At 41.6% G+C, this 23,171-nt stretch overlaps 1 protein-coding gene across 1 annotated transcript in view; it reads right to left on the reverse strand.

Moving 5' to 3' along the window:
* Positions 1–19,107: 19,107 nt before the first annotated feature.
* Positions 19,108–23,171, reverse strand: part of NKAIN2 (sodium/potassium transporting ATPase interacting 2) — a 941,095-nt gene continuing 937,031 nt past the window's right edge. Inside the window, exons 7-8 of the mRNA XM_055534975.1 lie at positions 19,741–19,822; positions 19,108–19,132 (exon numbers count right to left, since the gene is read on the reverse strand). Of these exons, the coding sequence (XP_055390950.1) occupies positions 19,108–19,132; positions 19,741–19,822 (107 nt within the window). The remainder of the gene's footprint in view (positions 19,133–19,740; positions 19,823–23,171) is intronic.

The raw sequence follows: 23,171 nt of genomic DNA on the forward strand, positions 1-23,171 counted from the left end.
AAACCACTCATGATGGGAGTAGTTTGGAGAAACTCAAAAGCAATTAGTTAAAGTGAAATGGTTCCTTACAGCTCCCAGTCCAGCCCCTGCCAGTTGTGAGAGGCCAGTCTAGGCACCGCTGCACTGTGGAGTTTCTCTCTAAATCTCGGGCATTGGGGTTGGGAAGAAAGTGGCCACATCTTCCTGTGCTTGGATGACCAGCCTCTGTTTGCCCAGGTCTGAGGGGTCTTCCAGGATGGAGAACTCTCGGTGCTAAAACAGAGACAGTCCCAGGCAGCAGGGCCAAGTCTCTTACCCAACTTGAACCCCCGCTCCTTTCTTAGAAGGATCCCTCCTCACTGTTGCCAAGGCTGGGAAGATATCCCTTGAATGGTTTTCTTGTTCAGAGGAAGCTGCTGAGCCTCCGAGTGCAGTTTCCAAGCTTCTTGCCTCTACCCTACTTGGCCATGTTCACAGATTCTGCCCTGAAGACCCCAGCTATTCCTCCTCAGCCCCCCAAGCCTAACCCGACAGAGGCTGATGGGGGTGGGTCAGGTGAGGTGCTTTAGGCGCCGATGCTGGAGTTCCTGTGAACTAGGAGGGCTGGGAGAAAGCAGGCTATAAAGAGGAGGGTTGCTCCACTCTTTTGGAGGCTGCCCTGGGGCTCTGGCTGCTCCTTGACAGCTGAGGTGGTGGGGTTGCTCAGCATTCATTTTTCAAGCTTGCAAGTTTGTCTCTTTCTGTCTTGAAGATGCTCCTGCCTGCCTTTCTTTCTTTCTTTCTTTCTCCAGCTAAAGCATAAAGAAGTGGCAACCAACAAAAGCCTCCTTGGTACATCTCCACTGGCGCCTTCTGGCCGCCTCTTTGTACCAAGAACCTTCTTTGCCTCTAGGCCTTTGCTTCGTCCTCAGAACAGGGCTAGGAACCATGCATCCTTGGCCCAGGGTGCTGAGGTGAAGCTTGGTTAGTTTATCCAGGAGACCAGGACAGGAGGAGTTGGCTAGGGCCCTATGGCCCAACCTCAAAGAGAATAGTAGAGCAGGGTGTTAATAGCTCCCTCCCTCCCTGCCCCCTGACTCCTGACAGCACCATGAAAACCGGTGCTGGCTGAGAGCCCTGGGCAGGTTCTCTGTTGAGCTAGTGAGTTGAAAAATGGGGAACTTTGAGGGACTGGGGCTGTCATCTCAGCCTTCCATGAGAATCAGGCCAGCCTAACCCTGTTAGAAATATCAGGTCAAGGGAAACACGGTGGGTGGATGTAAATGGATGAACTTGAGGCCCTACACAGAGCTGTGGGCCTTCCCATGCCCAGGCTAGGTCCCTGCCCTGAAACAGGTGCTAACAGCTTTTGTTCCAGTGCCCCTGAGCACCAGGCATTGTCTCCCAGGTGCCATCTCATCAGCTCCTCTTGGGGGTTTGGAGGGCTGAGTGGCTTCCCAGACCTGAACTCAAAACCAAGGACTCCCCAGTTTAGTCCCTCTCTGAGCTGTCCATCCAGGTGCTCAGCCTCAGGAAGAAGGTACTTTGCAGAGCTGAGAGGGGCAGATCTTACCATGGCTCTGCCTGAAGTTCAGGAGGCTGGTTGCTGCTCTCGGCAGTGGGCGACTGAAATGGAGCTTCTTGTCCTTAGAGCCCTTTTAGTGACTTTCAAAATTTTATTTTATTGGCGTATAGTTGATCTACAGTGCCGTTTGGTTTCTGCCGTACAGCAGGGGGATTCGGTTATATGGCTATATATTCATATTCTCTTCCATTGTTTGATCGCAGGATGCTGAGTGTTGTTCCTTATGCTCTACAGTGGGCCCTTGATGTTTATCCATTATACTTCATGGTTTGCACCTGCTGGCCCTGGTCTCCCCAGTCCATCCCTTCCCCACCCCACCCTACCTTGGAAACCACAAGTCTGTTTTCTCTTAGACCTCTTTAATAATTAGTCAGACTGAATGTGGATCCAGAGGGCTGAGAAGCAGCAAGAGGTTATGGCATAGCTGACCACTAGAAACCTCTTAGGACCACGTTTCTGTAACTTATGAAGCACAGGGCATGCTGCCTCCTGCCATCAAAGTGCTCCATGGGTATCAGACTGTCAGCACGTTATGAGCTGCAGAGCTTGGCTATTTGTGCGGGTTTAAACATCACTCCTCTAAAACTCAGCAAGTTCTGAACTAAGCTTAATTGAACCCAATCATCTCTTCCCTTAACGTGGCAGGGATTCAGCACCCCTTATCGATTCCAACACTTCTCAGGTAGGCATTCATGCCACCAAGAGGAAATGAGCCTGAACCCAGTCCTAGTGTTTCATGGTGATACGCGTCCACACTTGCCTTATTCTCTCCTACAGGACACGTCATCCCATTTTAGGCAATGTCTTGTGGGTTGGGCCTTTCTCAAAGCAACATAACTAGTTATTGGTGGAGAGAAGATTTAGGCCCAGTCCCACCCAGTCAGCTGGCTTCTATTCCTTGATACTGGGAATGACATTTGTGGAATGAAAATATCTCCTGCCATATCAATAAACAAGAAATGTCACAGCCATCAGCGATTTCTGGTCTCCAAATGTGAGTGAGGGCTCCCCAAACTGTGATCCAGCAGATGCTGCCACCCTCCACAGTGATTGCTGAGAAGCTGGGGGATTGCAGGAAGCAGCCATCTGCCACTCCTTAAGGTGAACAAGGAAACAGAATTTGGTTCCAGACAGCTGAGTTGCATATGAAAGGAGTGAATTCAGTGGGCCCAGAGGTTTGCATCTTTCCATACATAGAATGCAAAATTGCTTAACTTGACACCTGATCTTTGATGTTCAGACTGCCTGCTCCCTTTGTTGCAAAGTTATATATGGCCTGACTCCCCTGCTCCTGCCTCCTTGCAGCAGTTTTCTCAGAGCTACTGAGATGCTGTCTCCCAGGCTCGGAGTCCTAAACATTCCCACCAAATAAAATAACTCTCTGCTTTCAGGTTGTGACTATATATTTTAGTCAACAGCATGAACTCCATTGTAGCCCAAGTCTTCACTTTCATATACGCCTCCCCGTCGCCCATAAGTATTAGATATGTACTATGACCAACCTCAACAATTAGTATCTTAGAATTTTAGTGGGACGGATTGAGAAATAACCCTTGTTGCCATTGAAATTTATTCTTCAAGTCGTTACTTGATTGACTTACAGCCAGGAAATGTTATAGTGCCCCTGCACTGCAATGGATTTCAGTAATCCATTCAAAATCTTTCTCTAATAGAAGTGCGATAAAAACCTGACTCAGTTCAGTTCAGTTGAGTTCAGTCACTCAGTCGTGTCCGACTCTTTGCCACCCCATGAATCGCAGCACGCCAGGCCTCCCTGTCCATCACAAACTCCCGGAGTTCACTCAGACTCACGTCCATCGAGTCGGTGATGCCATCCAGCCATCTCGTCCTCTGTCATCCCCTTCTCCTCCTGCCCCCAATCCCTCCCAGCATCAGTCTTTTCCAATGAGTCAGCTCTTCGCATGAGGTGGCCAAAGTACTGGAGTTTCAGCTTCAGCATCATTCCCTCCAAAGACATCCCAGGGCTGATCTCCTTCAGAATGGACTGGTTGGATCTCCTTGCAGTCCAAGGGACTCTCAAGAGTCTTCTCCAACACCACAGTTCAAAAGCATCAATTCTTCGGCGCTCAGCCTTCTTCACAGTCCAACTCTCACACCCATACATGACCACAGGAAAAACCATAGCCTTGACTAGACGAACCTTTGTTGGCAAAGTAATGTCTCTGCTTTTGAATATGCTATCTAGGTTAGTCATAACTTTCCTTCCAAGGACTAAGTGTCTTTTAATTTCATGGCTGCAGTCACCATCTGCAGTGATTTTGGAGCCCCAAAAAATAAAGTCTGACACTGTTTCCACTGTTTCCCCATCTATTTGCCATGAAGTGATGGGACTGGATGCCATGATCTTCGTTTTCTGAATGTTGAGCTTTAAGCCAACTTTTTCACTCTCCTCTTTCACTTTCATCAAGAGGCTTTTTAGTTCCTCTTCAGTTTCTGCCATAAGGGTGGTGTCATCTGCATATCTGAGGTTATTGATATTTCTCCCGGCAATCTTGATTCCAGCTTGTGTTTCTTCCAGTCCAGCGTTTCTCATGATGTACTCTGCATATAAGTTAAATAAGCAGGGTGACAATATACAGTCTTGATATACTCCTTTTCCTATTTGGAACCAATCTGTTGTTCCATGTCCAGTTCTAACTGTTGCTTCCTGACCTGCATACAGATTTCTCAAGAGGTAGGTCAGGTGGTCTGGTATTCCCATCTCTTTCAGCATTGTCCACAGTTTATTGTGATCCACACAGTCAAAAACTTTGGCATAGTCAATAAAGAAGAAATAGATGTTTCACTGGAACTCTCTTGCTTTTTCCATGATCCAGCAGATGTTGGCAATTTGATCTCTGGTTCCTCTGCCTTTTCTAAAACCAAATCATACATATAACCAGTATTTGATTGAATTCACTAGAAATTTTGAAAAATACCAGCCTCAGTATCCAAGGCTTAGTATCAATTTATTGTTCTAATTCTTTTTTGAATCATCTTTTTTTTTTCATTCAGATAAAAAAAAAACCAGGAATATTTTTCATAATAAATGAAATATATCCTAAATCTGTCTATTCCAGTAACAAAATGGGGGTAAATTTGAAGGCAGTAGAGGCAGACGGAATTTTACTCTTGGCTTCTCTGTGAGCAGGGCCAGCTTTATGGGCATGGGGGTGTGTATCACACATGGTCCGCTTGCTCAGAGGAATCCGGTGCCTGGCTTAGTGCTCTGCTGTCCAAAACGAAGATCATGGCATCCAGTCCCATCACTTCATGGCAAATAGATGTGGAAACAGTGGAAACAGTGTCAGACTTTATGTTTTTGGGCTCCAAAATCACTGCAGATGGTGACTGCAGCCATGAAATTAAAAGACGCTTACTCCTTGGAAGGAAAGTTATGACCAACCTAGATAGCATATTCAAAAGCAGAGACATTACTTTGCCAAAAAAGGTTCGTCTAGTCAAGGCTATGGTTTTTCCTGTGGTCATGTATGGGTGTGAGAGTTGGACTGTGAAGAAGGCTGAGTGCCGAAGAATTGATGCTTTTGAACTGTGGTGTTGAAGACTCTTGAGAGTGCCTTGGACTGCAAGGAGATCCAACCAGTCCATTCTGAAGGAGATCAGCCCTGGGATTTCTTTGGAAGGAATGATGCTAAAGCTGAACTCCAGTACTTTGGCCACCTCATGCGAAGAGTTGACTCATTGGAAAAGACTCTGATGATGGGAGGGATTGGGGGCAGGAGGAGAAGGGGATGACAGAGGACGAGATGGCTGGATGGCATCACTGACTCGATGGACTTGAGTCTGGGTGAACTCCGGGAGTTGATGATGGACAGGGAGGCCTGGTGTGCTGCGATTCATGGGGTGGCAAAGAGTCGGACACAACTGAGCCACTGAACTGAACTGAACTGTCCTCTTCAGGAAATTCCTACTAGATTATTTGTGAGCAGGTGGTGAGCAGGGGAGATGCCCTGTGGGGAGAGCCCCTGCCATTGTTTGTGATCTCACAGCAGTACCTGAAGGCTCTGACTCAGGCCCCTGGGCAACGAGTGCAGCAGGCAGAGCAATTGGCCTGGCCAGTCCCCAGGGCAATTCAAGGAGCCCCTGGGCTAAGTGGGTGATGGAGAAGGGACCTGGGGCCAGATTGGCAGTGATGACAGTGTCAGCAGCAGAAGAAATGACTGCTCTGTGCCTGGGGAAAGCAGAGGCCCCAGGCAACCCTGGGAACTGTGGGAGGCCAGCTGGCCCATCATTCACCGGGAGAGCTGGTCCCTGCAGCTCCCGCACAAATACTTAACTGTGGTTTACCCTGGGACAGGAATTGCTGGTTCTCCGGGAGTAAACTTTTGTCAATAAATTATTACAAGGTAAAAGCATACACATGGATATTGCAAAAAGGCGTGTCAGAGAGTTATTAGAATTATTCAAAGAGTTTAGAGTCTCTGGTTGTGAAAACTGCTGCAACATTGTAAGCAAATATCTGCAGGCTTAACTGTAGAAATTAAATGTAGTTAGCAGTAGACATAAAAGAGCTCTTTTCCTATGAACTTCAAATGAACAGATTACTAACTAGGAAGACAGTTTTTTTTTATCGTCTTTCTAGTTGTTGAAGACTGAACAGTGAAATTCGTGAATGAAAAGTGAAGTGAAAGTTGCTCTGTTGTGTCCAACTCTTTGTGACCCCATGGACTGTGGCCTGCCAGGCTCCTCTGTCCATGGAATTCTCCAGGCAATTGGAGTGGGTTGCTGTTCCCTTCTCCAGGGGATCTTCCCAACCCAGGGATCTAACCCAGGTCTCCCACATTGCAGGTGGATTTTTAACCATCTGAGCCACTAGGGAAGCCCTAAATGCATGAATAGGTGTTTTCAATTATGTAGAAATCATGAAGCCATTTTCAGTTTCTTAAATAACCTCTTCAAGGTATAGGAAATATCAGAAAATATTAAAATGCCATGGTTCATTTTTTATTTAAAATTCAATTCAGATTACATGAAAATATTTATGAACAGTTAAATCTTTTAAGAAAAATTGTTCTGTGAACCATAAGCTCAAATGACTGAAATTTGTATTTCAAAATAATTTATCAGAAATGTAGTCAACGTTGTCACTGCTTATAAAATATTCTTCATAGTTCTAGTCATAGTTATATCAGAAAGATTCTTCTCAAAGTTAAAAATTATAAAAAAGCCATTGATGCAAATTTGTAAATTTTTATGTTCATTTATATTGATTGCATATGAATTGGCTAAGAGTATAGATTTTGATGACTTAATAAATTGTGGAAAAGTGAGTCACATCTTCAGTTCATTCAATCATGTCTGACTCTTTGCGACCCCATGGACTGCAGCATGCCAGGCTTCCCTGTCCATCACCAACTCCCAGAGCTTACTCAAATTCATGTCCATCGAGTTGGTGATGCCATCCAACCATCTCATCCTTTGTTGTCCCCTTTTCTTCCCGCCTTCAATCTTTCCCAGCATCAGCATCTTTTCCAGTGAGTCAGTTCTTCGCATCAGGTGGCCAAAGTATTGGAGTTTCAGTTTCAGCATCAGTCCTTCCAGTGAATATTCAGGACTGATTTCCTTGAGGATTGACTGGTTTGATCTCCTTGCAGTCCAAGGGACCCTCAAGAGTCTTCTCCAACACCACAGTTCAAAAGCATCAATGCTTTGGCACTCAGCTTTCTTTGTAGTCCAGCTCTCACATCCGTACATGACTTCTGGAAAAACCATAGCCTTGACTAGACGGACCTTTGTTGGCACCGTAATATCTCCACTTTTTAATATGCTGTCTAGGTTGGTCATAGCTTTTCTTCCAAAGAGCAAGTGTTTTTTAATGTCATGGCTGCAGTCACCATCTGCAGTGATTTTGATCATAAGACCCACATCTTATGATGAATCAAAATATTCCACTTAATAGAATACTACATTTATTGTATTTAAAATTATAATATCAAAATATTATGTTTTATAATGTTTATATTGTTATTTATGTTACTATTACCCTTATGGGTAATAATAATGTTTTGTAAGTAATAAACTATTTTAAGGAAAAGCCCCTTTTAATAACACTTTTTTCCTATTCTTTGTAAAAGAGGCCCCACATATTCATTTTGCACTGAGCCCCACAAACTGTGCAGTCAACCCTGATGGCAAGGTTTAGCACTGATGCTCCCTTCCAGACATCTTCTGCTTACGTTCTTGTTCTTATTCTTTATAGTTTGAACTGATAGAAGCTTTTGTCCATTAGGAATAGAAATGCTTCATGTTTAAAAATATTTGCCTTTCAGCACTCAAAACAGCATACTTAATGAATATGCTTTATTTTTCCATGAATTATTAGCCTCAGCCTCAGCCTCTCAGCCATCTGGCTCTTCCCTCCTACCTGCTTTTGAAGATGGGAAGGCTAGTTCTGTGTTTTGTGGAGCACAATGTTGTTACATCTTTAGCAATGGAAACTGGTTTATAGTTTTAACTCAGTTTGACATTTCTCCATTGATTTACCAGTCATAACTCAGTGTCCATTTGTTTGACTTCATCCTAAGAATCTTGGTCAGCCTGACATTACAGTGACAAGAGGTTCAGGTGTTCTGGTGGCCTCCACTGTGAGGCTGGAAAGATTTATGTCTAGACAGCTGTGTGCAAAAACCTCTCTGCACATGGAGATTCACATATCCCAAAAGGATATAATGAGTAAAACTAGAAGAATAATGAAGAAAAATGACAGGCACGTGGAAGGGGAACAAACAGGGTATGCCTCTGGTAAATAACTCCCTGAAGGACTCTTAGAAAAGACTTACTGATTAATTGAATCAATCCATCATCCTTTGGGTGACAGCATCAATTTGCAATCTTTTTGGGGAGTTGTTTCATTTCATTGCTGTTATAGCTTAAATTCATGTGAGGGTAGAATGAGAGGTTAAAAAATATACCTGTTTTATTATTCAGTTTAGTTCAGTCGCTCAGTCGTGTCTGACTCTTTGCGACCTCATGAATCGCAGCAGGCCAGGCCTCCCTGTCCATCACCAACCCCCGGAGTTCACTCAAACTCATATCCATTGAGTCGGTTATTAGGCTACCACAATTCTGTGCTCTCATTATAGAAATGACTTACATCGATTTAATGGTTTAAAATGTCAGAACATCAACATGTGTCTTATACAAGGATTTTTCCTCTCTGAATTATAGAAATCAGCTATTAATACCCATCAAAAATTTAAACTCATGTATTTGCTTCTAAACTACATCCTGTTTAAGAATTTTTGAAGAACAATATTTTTTTTAAAATTTATTTCTGGGGACTATACAAAGATCTATCTTTATCCTTTTTAGGAGGAACTCACCTTTGTTTTCTTTGTGGTCTTTGGAAACCATAGTTTGTGATACTTTTGTAGATTTCAGTGGTTAACAAGACCTGTGAGTGTATTCTGCAGTTGAGCTTTCATTGAATTAAAAGGATAGAGTATATACAAGTCTTGGAGATTTTGCTCTCATACCTAGTAAAAGTGATTTTAAAAAATAGCATGTTTTAAATTGGACATAATGTATCAGTCACAAATTCTGTCCTTCCCTTTCTTGGGAGTGTGTGAAAGGTGGATGTAATACAATGAAAAGGGGATTGATCGTGGGTCCTAAGCAAAGACTGACATGTGAGGAGAATAATTTGGGCTTCACTTTTTGATCATATAAGGATTTTGATATCAAAGCTTCCTGAATACAAGCATTAAGTGCCATAATTTTACCCAAAATGTCTGAAGGAAGATTTATCTTGACAACCATCAGTTCAGTCGCTCAGTCGTGTCCGACCGTTTGCGACCCCATGAATCGCGGCACGCCAGGCCTCCCTGTCCATTACCAACTCCCGGAGTTCACCCAGACTCACATCCATCGAGTTGGTGATGCCATCCAGCCATCTCATCCTCTGGCGTCCCCTTCTCCTCCTGCCCCTAATCCCTCCCAGCATCAGAGTCTTTTCCAATGAGTCAGTACTTTGGCATGAGGTGGCCAAAGTACTGGAGTTTCAGCTTTAGCATCATTCCTTCCAAAGAACACCCAGGACTGATCTCCTTTAGAATGGACTGGTTGGATCTTCTTGCAGTCCAAGGGATTCTCAAGAGTCTTCTCCAACACCACAGTTTAAAAGCATCAATTCTTCTGCGCTCAGCTTTCTTCACAGTCCAACTCTCACATCTATACATGACCACTGGAAAAACCATGGCCTTGACTAGACGGACCTTTGTTGGCAAAGTAATGTCTCTGCTTTTGAATATGCTATCTAGGTTGGTCATAACTTTCCTTCCAAGGAGGAAGCATCTTAATTTCATGGCTGCAATCACCATCTGCAGTGAGTTTGGAGCCCCCAAAAATAAAGTCTGACACTGTTTCCACTGTTTCCCCATCTATTTCCCATGAAGTGTTGGGACTGGATGCCATGATCTTAGTTTTCTGTATGTTGAACTTTAAGCCAACTTTTTCACTCTCCTCTTTCACTTGACAACCGTAGGAAGTATTAAAACATGAAACAGTTTGAGTAATCTTAATCTCTCTAATATTAGCTACTCATTAATAGAAATAGCTACTCATTAAAAGAAGTTGAAAAACTTCTAACCCTGAAACTGAATGTAATTGGTTGACTAATATATAAGAACATATCATACATACATGTTAACATATGGGTTCATGTTATTGATATTTAAGAGAAGTCTAACATGTGGATGAAAAGCGTTGCCTGCCGTATCAGTAAACAAAGGATGCTACTGCCATCAAGCCAGCTGCCATTGCAGCTGCCCCCGACTGTGTACCTGGAGGGGAATTCAGGGTGGAGAAAAGGAGGATACTGGCCCTAGATAGCTGAGGTGCATATCAAAGGAACTATTAGAATGAACCCAGACCCTTCCATTTTCCCATACATAGAAAAGCACTAAATTTATTAACTTGAGATGTCTGGTTTTCTTTATTAACAATCTTTTGATGTTCTGATTACCTGATTGTTGTTGCAAAACTCCTAAATCCCCTGGCTCTTCCATTACCTCTTGGGAGCAGTCTCTCAGAGGTGTCTGAGAGGCTGTCTTCCAGGCTTAAGTTCTCAGTTGTCTGCCAAGTAAAACCTAATTCTCAACTTTTAGGTTGTGCATTTTCTTCAGTATACAAAATATAAAGGCGTATTTAACATGAAACTATACTGAATTTAATATACAATAATTAAGAAGCATTTGCTGATCTTCAGTTCAGTTCAGTCGCTCAGTCGTGTCCAACTCTTTGCGACCCCATGAATCGCAGCATGCCAGGCCTCCCTGTCCATCACAAACTCCCAGAGTTCACCCAGACTCAGGTCCATCGAGTCAGTGATGCCATCCAGCCATCTCATCCTCTGTCGTCCCCTTCTCCTCCTGCCCCCAATCCCTCCCAGCATCAGAGTCTTTTCCAATGAGTCAGTACTTTGGCATGAGGTGGCCAAAGTACTGGAGTTTCAGCTTTAGCATCATTCCCTCCAAAGAAATCCCAGGGCTGATCTCCTTCAGAATGGACTGGTTGGATCTCCTTGCAGTCCAAGGTACTCTCAAGAGTCTTCTCCAACACCACAGTTCAAAAGCATCAATTCTTCAGCGCTCAACCTTCTTCACAGTCCAACTCTCACATCCATACGTGACCACAGGAAAAACCATAGCCTTGACTAGATGGACCTTTGTTGGCAAAGTAATGTCTCTGCTTTTGAATATGCTATCTAGGTTGGTCATAACTTTCCTTCCAAGCAGTAAGCGTCTTTTAATTTCATGGCTGCAGTCACCATCTGCAGTGATTTTGGAGCCCCAAAACATAAAGTCTGACACTGTTTCCACTGTTTCCCCATCTATTTCCCATGAAGTGATGGGACCAGATGCCTGCCTTAGAAAGTTTTCCTTATCAGCGTTCATTGTGGTTTACACAGTTCAAAGCCACTTGACAAATCCCCATTGTCTGGGTGTAGTTTATTCCGTTTTGACCAGAGTGCACAAACTGGAATTTGTGGTAGAATGGCGACATATTTGCATTTTCAGAATAAATACTAATCTTGAATAGTCTCTTAACCTTAGTTTAACTGTTTTTATAATGCCTGCGTTTATGTATCTCCAAAGTTTGTCCTACAATGTGGTCTATGTACAAGGTTTTTATATCTGAGTTCAAATTGTCCACTTGTTATGGTACAGTGGAATGCTGGATTTTTGCTTCACCGTTTCAGAGATTATGTTTTATAGTAGCTACCAGACGAAGAAGATCTTGGTACCCCCTGTTATTTACCAAATGCACATCTTATTTAATGGAGAACTCGAGACTAACGAATCTTCTCTTTACATCATATATACATATGTGATCTTTACTTAGGGTTGATCTATTAACTTTTAATCTATTAACTCTTTATGCAGCCGAGGTCTGGTGTGCATGTGTCCTCAGGGTGGGAAGCAACATCCTAACAGTCATCCACCCTGCTTCGATGAACACACATCAGCATACTTCCACACAGGGAACATAAGTGAGAGCAGCCTTGGTCATTTACAAGGCTCTCACCATGTGGCCCAGAAGCGAAATACCATAAGCTGATCTTCAGCTTCTTGGAATGCTGCCTCAAAGCCTTCCTTGTTTTCAGTCAGTTGTGGCATTTCGGCTTCTGGGGGCGGGTGTGTGTCTGTGTGCTGTGAGAGCAAGGACGCAACCCCAGCAGCCTGGAGCAGCCCAAGCCCTCAGTCCCTTGAGTATATGATAAACCTCAGCTGAAACTGTGACCCTGCTGTCACGAGTGCTAAAGTGAAAAGTGAAAATGAAGTCACTCAGTCATGTCCAACTCTTTGCAACCCCATGGACTGTAGCCTACCAGGCTCCTCCGTCCATGGGATTCTTCAGGCGAGAATACTGGAGTGGGTTGCCATTTCCTTCTCCAGGGGATCTTCCCAACCCAGGGATTGAACCTGGGTTTCCTGCATTGTAGGTAGCTACCAGGGAAGTCTCACCTTGCCTATTCTGTTTCAACATGTTCATTAAAATTGACATCAAATCTTCATTATCAGAGGGGCAGTAAATGAGTAAATTATTTTATTTTAAATAATTTGACATGCAAAAATGAAAAAACCTCCCTATGTTAATGTAAGGTTTTTTAAATATAGTGCTCTATAATCCAGCTATTAGCTGGATGCTAACTCTAAATTCCAAATAGAGGAGGGACAGAAAAAAAGTTCTCCAAATGACAGCAAGTCTATTCCAGAAGGTCTTGTAAAAGAACCTTTAGTGTGAGGAGATAATAAAAGTGCATATTACCTGTGACTGAGCTGAAATGGTGCCAAGACCTAGCAATTCCTTTTTACTGCTGTACAGTGTAGAACATCAGCCCTGCCTCCATGTCACTGAAATAGGGTTTCCCTGTCAGTGACGTTATCAGGTACATTTTGAGAAGGAACACGGACTTTCAGGGATGGCTCAGAAACTTGGTTGTTTTTCCATTTATTTTTAAAATGCAAATTACACTAGTAAGTCAAAAAAATCACTCTGTTAAAAATACATTCATAATTAACAAATGCAAAAGAAAGAAAGACACATCAGGATTGTAACTTCTTGCCTTCTGAATATTAGGTTTATAACAAAAGCTCAGCCTAGAAAAATAGCATTCTTCACTGGATTTTGAGGAGGATACAGCTGTACAACTTAGATGTTTTTCCAGATAGAATCACACTACTGTGCTCCCTGTTCACTGATTCCTGTTTAGTAGTCAACAACTGGTTTTGAAAATTTTGGTGGTGATGATCGTAGTGATTAGATGGTAACTTGGCTGCAACGTAAAGCAGGAATATGAGGGTTTTTAAATCTCTATCCATATACATGTCTTAGAAGGGTGGAATCTCATCACAGCATGAATGTACAGTGAAACCTCATGTTAATAGTCACATTAATTGTCACATTAGAATAATTTCTGGCATGTGTAGTATTTATATTTTAAGAATCAAAGGATGATACATTGGTAAATATTTTTCTCATACGTTAAACATGCATGTCACTATAAAATCAGCATATGAGGTTTCACTGACATGTTTGTGACTGTATATTTTATGCATGTATATATGGACAAACATATACAAACCACTGAGAAAATTCAAGCACAAGTGCTGGAACTTTTTTTTTTTGTAGTTTATGTTCTACTAGTAACCTTTGTTCCTTTGTTATCTTCAAATGCATATGTGTGTAGACCACAGACACCCATGCAGGCACAGTAATGGGACTGGTTTATGTAGCTTTGGATGGGCTAACGTTCAAAGTAGGCTAACCCAATAACTGAAACTTCATCGAAACCAAGAGAAAAAGTTGCTCCATGCCAATTTATAACTTTTCAAGTCCAAATTTCACTGCATTTAAAGATGGTGTATTATTAATAGTCCTAAGAAATTGATTTTAGTGTCTCAGGTGGATCAAAAAGAAAATGACTCATCTGAGTTCCTGACAAGCCTGAGCTAATTATGTTTTTCACTAATGAAAATCAAATAATGCTTGAATATATAGAACAAAATTTCCTAGGAATTCAGAATATTCCATAAACACATTGACCTACTATTAAGTTTCCAAAGGCATCTTGTTGCCAACTACATTAACAGCACAGTTTTTCTGCCACAATAATACAGGAGGATTAAAATACACTCTAACACACAACAGATCCCCCAGTTACCACAAAGAGATCTCGGATATTTCACCAAGGTAACTATTGTTCCCCCCGCCCACCCAAAAAATAATCTCGTACGCTGAAGTTAGGAAAAAAAGTTCACCTACATAGGGGCTTCCATTTGAATTAGATATAAAAGAGTAAACATAGCTAATACATATTCAGTTGGCCTCTGTTGATAGAAATCCACAGCTGTTTCTGTGTTAGTAAAAGACATTTGTAGATACTTATAAAAGCACCTAGAGTGCAATAAAGAAAATCAGTGAGTTAAGCCGTTTCTGTTCTCTGCTTCCCCGGAGATTAATGAGTTTAGTAGATTAATATGTTTTGCTTTGTCCCACCCAACCCCCTCAGAAGACCTTATTGAAGAATTATAAAGATGACGATTATTACTTTGTTACTATTACTTGTCTCTTTTTGGCCACCATGGAGGCTCAATGGTGAAAGCACTTGGCTGACAGCTGGCAGTTTTTGTACACAGACACACTGGAGCTGCTGAGCTATGCAGTCTTGTTTCTTGACATGACACACACACAGACTTGAACTCATTCGGAATTAACAGCAGTGTGTTAGCCTAAAGGAAGTGACTCGGGGACGTCTGCACTGAGGACTCTCAGGCGCACAACTTAGGTGGGTTAAGGCAAGTATGTACGGTACAGCCTTTAGGGCAAACAACCTGCCGTTTCAGACTTCGGTTACAAGGTCATCATGGTATGTTTTGTGTGTTTGTTTTTGCAATTACATTGCCTACATAGCCGTGGTGCTATCAAGACATATGGAGGGCAGAAGACAGGGCTCTCAAACTACTGTGCCCTGGATGACTTTGCAGCTGGCAGAGGCCGCCCGGCTGGGCTGTAGAGGAGTTTAGTGACGGCCAGCAGAGGGCGCCAACACGTCTCCTTATGAACTTTGCAACCTGCGAGAAAGCAGCCGGCATTCCGGAAATCCACGAGGGGCGTGTCCTGCATATTTGTCTGTTTCAGATAGAAAGAGGAGGCCAAGTAGAATTGGTGTGTGCCAGTGTGCGTTTGTGTGTGTGTGCGTGCGTGTGTGTGTGTGTGTGTGAGTGTGCATGTCTCTTCCAGTGCATGTGGAGGCTTTATGTTTTGTTAGTATGTATTAAACTTAGTTGCTTCTTTCTCTTCAAAAAATGCAGGAGGCCACCGCGAAACAAGTTCTTTGAAAGGTCCAGGAGCTGATGTACTGAAGCCATTTGTGTTATTTTGACCTGAGAGAGAGACAAAAGATGTTTTTAATCAACGGTGAGAGCTCAGTACCCTTTTCTCACCTCTCCAAGCACAAGAGTAAACCAAAAAAAAAAAAAAAAAGTCCAAAGCCCAAATTGTGCTTTAAATAGAGTTTTCCTCCTCTCAACTTTTTCCTCAGTGCAACCTTCTGGATAGAGAGGCCAGCTATGGTAATTTAAAATCCATTTTCTGGGGGCAAATAAATATGTATTGCTGTACAGTTAGGCTGCCAAAAAGAATGTGGTTTCAAATGGTGGCCTGTTACTGCGTGGGATATTCCCACATTTATGCCGCAGGGAGCCCAATAGATGTGGACCTGCTTCGGCACATAGGTCAGTGGTAGTCAAAGCAGCTACTTTGTTAGAAAATTAACCTGCAAACATGGGAATGTTAAGTGCAGCAACTTCATAGCCATTGTTGGTTTCAAAGAGTCCTCCAAACTGTAAGAGAAAAATTAATGAAAACTTTTCCCTTTGAGATGGATTATAGATAATCCAAAGAATTATACATCAAGAATATTCACCCAACCTAACTTTTTAAAAAGAAAACTGTTTATTCATTGACTACAGAAACTAAAACACAGCTATGAATGGAGGTCAGTTAGGGGTAGTGTTTCCAAAGCCTTGTCCAGGCTCTGAGCCATTGAAGATTTGCTGGGTATAGTGGAAACCCCACAGCTAAAATTGCGCATTGCTTTTAAGCATCTATTTTCCTTCTAAGGAACTGCTTTTATTTCCAGTTGCTATATAATATCATGGGGGTGCTTGAACTGGCCCATGATGTTAAATTACTTTTACTTTATGAGACTTTTTTATGGCAGGTTGACAGGAGAAGGTCCACCACAGGACAAAGACATGGGAGAGGCTCAGGTCTCTGCCTCCCAGCAGGGAATGGAGTTTATACATGAATCGGTTTTAGCTTTTTCATGGGATTTTAATAGGCAGTGACTCTCCAATGATTGTTTTTGAGGGCTACACAGTTGAAAAAGCTCTTCATCCAACACCACATAATGTGAAACCAAAATGGAATATAAGGGAACGCAGTAAAAGGGGAGGATGCAGGCAGGTATGGAACCATGGCAGTCACGTTAGTGTGAGGAAGTAAAGATAAATGAATTTAAAGTCAGGGAATGACATGTCAGGGCGAACTCACAGTCCACATAAGAATTCGGAAAAAACAAAACCAAACAAAACTAAGGGATCAGGAACACTGCCTGATAACTGGGGCCGCGTAACTAACAAGATGTGTGACCCGTGTTTCTCTTTCCTTTCACCCAGTTTCCTCATCTGTAAAATAAAAGCTCAGTGTTCTAATACTTGAGGTCTGCTAGGGGATGCTTTGTAGAAGTGACGGGAGTAGTATTTTGACTGGTGATTTGTTAAACATTTATTTCATGAGCCGTGGGACTGGAGGACTCTGATATAATTTAACCATTTTCAGGCAGTAAGGAAAAAAAATAATATTTTTATTACTTTTGGTTTGCCACTAAAATAAAATAGTTTGCCACTATTTAATAAAATCATAAGAAGTTTCTATCTTCAAGGGATTTCATTCTGGACATTAAATTTGAAGAGTCCTCTCTTTAAAGAAAACAGAATTACAAATGCCTGATTTGAAAGTATATTCTTGATTACATATAATTAGCATTCTCATGTTATTATCAGAGCTTATCCTTAAATAATGATTATGTCCAATTTATTATATTTTGATCATCTTTATTGATCATTCATACTGACCAAGCACAGTGTAATGTTATGTGATAAAAATGTGTGATATTGTTAGAAGCAAGAAATTGCAGGACTTACAGATACTCTGGTCTACTTTTGAGCACAAGCATATTGTTACATGTTACTTGGGCTGATAAGATGTGATACATTGTTTACAGAGGAAACCTTTTGGGAATGAAAATACAGTATATGTTAATTTGAGTTGACGAAGTCTTTTCCTGAGTTATATTGGTTAACATAAGCATTGTTCCTACAACTAATAACTTGCTTATTAAGTGTTTTGTATGTGACATGTCCTCTGTTGTAATTCTCTACAAGCATTGTTTTATAGAAATTCAGAGCAGTTGTATGAAGTACATAGGCTGTTGTCTCTGTTTTGCAGTTGAGGAAACTTAGGCCCTGATGGCTCAGATGATAAAGAATCTGCCTGCAGTGCAGAGACCCAGCTTTGATCCCTGGGGAGGGAAGATCCCCCAGGGAAGGGAATGGCAACCCACTCCAGTATCCTTGTCTAGAGAATTCCATGGACAAAGAGTTGGACATGACTGAGTGACTAACACTTTCATTTTCAGGCTTGGTGAGAATAAAGTTATTCAGATAAAGTTACAGGTCCAAGGTCATAAAGAATTGTATCGCATACAGTCTACCTTCCATAGGTCATCTTAACCACGGCCTCTTACTGCTTTGCTCTTAGTTTTTAATAGAATACTTTACACAAGGGTATATTATTGATATAATATCAAGAAGAATGGTAAAGAATATAAAGGACTTATTTTTTATTTAAGCTATCAAATCTTCTGGGAGGCTGGGAACCTTATGCTATAAGTAGAAATACAACTATATTATGGGGAAGAAGCAAAAAGAAATATCAAAGGAAAAAGATTTAGAAATGTTTCATAAAGGAAGTATATTTTAAGATACAAATTGAAGGAGAGTGGGATTTGAAAAGTAGAATTTGGGAAAGGACATTTGGTGTCAAGAGAATAGCATGGGATAGCTGAAAAAATACACATCATGTTTGCGGATGGCAAGAGTTTTAGTTGGGCTGTTAAAAGTAGATAAGGGGAGACATCAGAGTATGTGTGAGACATCAGAGAAGGTAAGGTCAGGAAGCAGTTCTTAGCCATTGTAAAATATGAAATCATTGCATTTTCCTGGTGTCTCTCAGCATGATCTGCATCCAGTTGAGACTCAGAGGTTTTTAAGTTGAAGAGCAGAGATAAAATACTTCCATAAAATTTTTGGGCTGGGTCATAGTAGATCTGCAAGTTCTGATATGGATTTTGGACTTTTTGTTTAATAGGCAATAAGGAGTTCTTTGATAGTTTCTGGGGAAAGGTCTAACACAATTGGAGTGGTACTTTAAGAAGATTAAACTGATAGTTACATAGAAGAATGGGAATAGGGGTTGTAAAATAAAGAGACTGTAAAACTTCAGCTAATGAATAGCTGAACTAGGGCAGTGGTTTTGGGAATGTAAAAGAGGGGTTGTGTGATATCCTGTTTACAGAAGGGGTACTTTGGATGACATATAGTATTGACTGACTGCTGAACTTGATAAAGTCTGTTTTATGAGTGGTGTTCTGAATGCTTTTGGGGAACTACAAGAGACACACACAAAATGCAGCATGATGCACAGATCATTCCCTTTGTGAAAAGAAGCTTAAAAGGGGATGTATAAGGATTACTTTAATCTCTCTGGAGGAGAAATACTCCCCAGAATGTGTTTATCATCCTACACACTAACAATATTAAAAGGTAAAATGACTGAATGGTGGAGGACAACGACAACAAACACGTATCTTCAAAGAGAGAAGCTCACATTTCGAAATGAATTGGAATCTTACTTTCTATTTTGATCTTCGCTTGCAATTCAGCATATCACCTGATGCTGATATATAGAATTTGTTATCAGTTGTTATCCAAGGGAATTTGCCTAAACACAGATATAAAAATCAGGCTCCGATTGTATGTCTGCTCTCCTGAGTGCTAGAGTAAAGGGTCTGATAAGTTTAAGTCTTAATACTCCGGTTTCATTTTCACTTTTCACACCAGAAAAATGTTGAAGAGTATTATTACGTCATTTATCATCCAAAAGAGAACACTTATAAGTCTCATAGGGAGTGCTGGTAATAAGTATACCAGAACAACGCATGTGAACTAGGACTGTACTGGGAAAATGAGGACATACAACTTATATATAGTTACGTACAACTACCTACAATGTTGTATCATCGTCAAAATATACAACTTTTGGGTAATTCAAAGAAATTATATATTGAATTTTTAGCTATGTAGTTGATACACATGTAAGAATACTTTTAAAAGTAACTTTAGAGATGGCTTTCCTGATAAATTTTGTAAAAGTTATGAACAAAGTGTTATTATAGTTATCTCAGTCAAAACAACATTAATAGAGGAGAAAGTATTGGAGGTAAGTCATGACTGAAGGAAAGCCACATGCCATCTCTTTTGTGCGACAATAACATTTGCTTAATCACCTTTTAGTATCCCAGAAGAATACTGCTAAAGTAAAGCACTCACATGTACATAGGCTGCAGTTGTAAATGAGATGTCTTCTGAGGCCCCTGATAGCCGTAAGAATCAAAGCCACCTATGAAATCAACTAGAAAGGGACAATTGCTATAATTAGTCAACTTTTCAGAAGAGATACATACTCATGTTCAAGGTCTTATACAGATTACTTATATAAACCTTTTAAATAATCTATTAAACCAGAAGTAGCTAATTGTGGAGACAAAAAGATAGTTCCTTCAAGGCAGTGATTCCCCCACCCCCAACTGTGAGATTCAATTATTGCTTTACATGAATCTATTAACTTGGGAGAAGAAATTATATACTCCTTTGAAGCAACCAAGACTTAATTGGAGCAATAAAATTCACTTGCACAATTAAGATGCTATATGTCTTTGTGGTTAGTGTGGAGATTTTCTGTAACACATTGCAAATGTAAAAAAATGACAATAGCTCAAGTGCACGTATCTATCAGCAATTACTATTAGTAATATATCCTGATGGTCAGGTACAAGGTGCTGTGATGGAGGTGATGTAAATTAGCTCAGCACGGGTGTCCCTGCCATTATGTGGTTCGTAATCTCAAATAGATGGTCAGAAATAGATATGGAAGAAATTCTAACCAAGGATTCAGATGCATCCAATATACATTTGGTGCAGACATATTATACAAGATACCTAGAACAGTCAAGTTCAGAGAGTCAGAAAGTACATTGATAGATGCCAGGGACGGTGGGGCGGGGTGGGGTGGGGACGGGGGACGGATGGGGAATTTGTGCTTAATGGGGACAGAGGTTCATTTTAGGAAGGTAAAAAGTTCGGGAGATGGATGATCACGAGAGTTGCACAGCAATGTGCATGCACTTAGCTCCACTGAACTGTAGAGTTAAATATGGTGAAAATATTATGTTTTATATTATGTGAATTTTACTGCATTATAAAAGCATTAAACATATTTATAAGCAAAAAAAAAGCCACATTCAAATGCCATACACACCTAAATTTTTGAGGTACAATGAGATATAACAAGAGTTACTATGGTAGATATTATATTATCCAAAATGGCTGCAGCAAGATCTCCTGAATTCCGTGTCTGCTTACAGTGTGATCTCGACACTCAACCCGTCCTGTGGTTTGGGTCTTTATCCCTTCCTGTTGAACCTGGAAAGAACTTTGTGGCCACTTGGACCCACGGAGTGTGGTAGAAATGACACTCTATGACTTCTAAGGCTAGATCAAAAAAATGCCACGCACTTCCTTGCCTTTGCTCTTCAGGGATGCTCTTTTGGAACACAGCCATCATGCCCAAACCGGGAAGGGCAAACTAGCCCACGTGGAGAGATCAACAAATGACCCTTGGATATGATTTTGGCGAACAAGGTGTCTGAGGTCCCAGCTGACAGTCAGTACCAACACCCAGACTCGTGCCTCCAAATGATCCCAGCCACAAGCTGCTGAGTCAGCCCAGCGTTGGCATCTCCCCAGCTGAGGCCTCCGACACCCGGGGTTACAGACCAGCTGTCCTCGTGGTGCCTTGTCTGGATTCTTAGCCTGCAGTCCATGAGTGTAATCACGGTTGTTTTACACTAGTGCATTTTGTAATTGTGGCAGCAAACATTCACACTAAGACTGCTGTGAAAAACTTTGTTTTTTCTTTTTCATTCCTGGACTGGAGGTCATGTGGTGGGGCCAAGAGAGGCAAAATGACAAAAAAAGCTGACAAGAGAGATGACAGGAAGGAGAAAGAGAGGAACCTAGAAAGTGAATTAAGATGTTTGAGGGTATCTTTACTTTTTTCTAGTATCTTATTCTGGTGGTTTAAGTTTGGCTAGCTTTTATTCTCTTTTTAATATCCTAAGTGTTACAGGTAGAAATTGGAACACAGGACATAAAATCCATGATGTCTGTTTAGTGGGGAAATCTTTTTATTTTTAAAAGACATTTTATTTTTTAGAGCAGTTTTAGGTCTGCAGCAAAATTGAGAAGTACTGAGAGTTGTGCCCTACCCCACCCCCAGTACGTATGCGCACAACCTCCCTTACTGTCAGCATCCCACACCAGCGTGGCGCACTTGTTACAACTGAAGAACCTACCTGGACGCATCCTTAGCACTCAAAGTCCAGAGTTTGCATTGGGGTTCACTTTGGTTTTAAATTCTGTAGGTTTCGACAGACTTGTAATGACATGTATCCACAGTTTTGGTATCATACAGAATGGTTTCACTGCCCTAAAAATCTTCTGTGTTCTGCCTTTTTAATCCCTGCATTGCACGCCTGCTGTGTCGCTTCAGTCGTGTCTGACTCTTGGCAATCCTATGGACCGTAGCCAGCCAGGCTCCTCTGTCCATGGGATTCTCCAGGCAAGAATACTGGAATGGGTTGCCATTTCCTTCTCCAGGGGATCTTTCTGACCCAGGTCTCCCACACTGCAGGCAGATTCTTTACCCTCTGAGGCACCAGGGAAGGCCTTTAATCCCTCCCTCTCCCCTAAACTCTAGCAACCATTGATCTTTTTACTGTCTCCAGTAAATGTCATGCACTTCCCTTTGCTGTTCAGGAACACAATCATCATGCCCAAACTGGGAAGGCCAAACTAGCCCACGTGAAGAGATCAACAAAGGACCCTTGGATATGATTTTGGCTAACAGGGTGGCTGAGGTCCCAGTTGACAATCAGCATCAACATCCAGACAGGTACCTCCAAATGATCCCAGCTCCAAGCTGTTGAGTCAACCCGCCTTTTCTAGAATGTCATATACCTGGACTCCTATGTTTTCTAGCCTTTTCTGATTGGTTTCTAGCCTTTTCTGATTGGTTTCTTTCAGTTAGTCATATGCTTTGAAGGTGCCTCTATATCCTCTTATGATTTAATCTCTCTCTATTTTTTTGTTTAATCATTAAAACCCTTTTACTGAGGCAGAATTTCTCTTCTGGTCGGAAGTGGACTAGTACAACAGTCCTTCCTTATCCACGGAATACAGTTCAAGGTCCTTAATGGATTCTCGAACCATGAACAGTGCTGAACCCTGTATCTACACAATACTTTGCTTCCCCCACCCCCCTCCCCGTACTAATGGATAGGTAGCATGCACAGCATGAATATGCTGGACAAAGTGATGACTTATGTTACTGGAGGGACAGAGCAGGATGGTGTGAAATCTCATCACAGTACTCAGAATGGCTCAGAATTTAAAACTTAGGAATTGTTTATTCTTTTCAGACTGCAGTTGACTGTAGGTAGCTGAAACCATGATATGGAGATCTAGAGTGTAATGAAAAGAACAGAGGTCTGATGTTAGAAGGATCAGGATCCAAATACTGCTTTGACCAGTTGCCGGTTGTGTGGCCTTAGACAAATCACTTAACTTCTCTTACACAAGAATTAAAACACTCATATTATTAGCGTGGGTGTTTATATTATTATAAACTTATATTATTAATA

Source organism: Bubalus kerabau, chromosome 9 (assembly GCF_029407905.1).
Source record: "Bubalus kerabau isolate K-KA32 ecotype Philippines breed swamp buffalo chromosome 9, PCC_UOA_SB_1v2, whole genome shotgun sequence".
Lineage (NCBI taxonomy): Eukaryota > Metazoa > Chordata > Mammalia > Artiodactyla > Bovidae > Bubalus > Bubalus kerabau.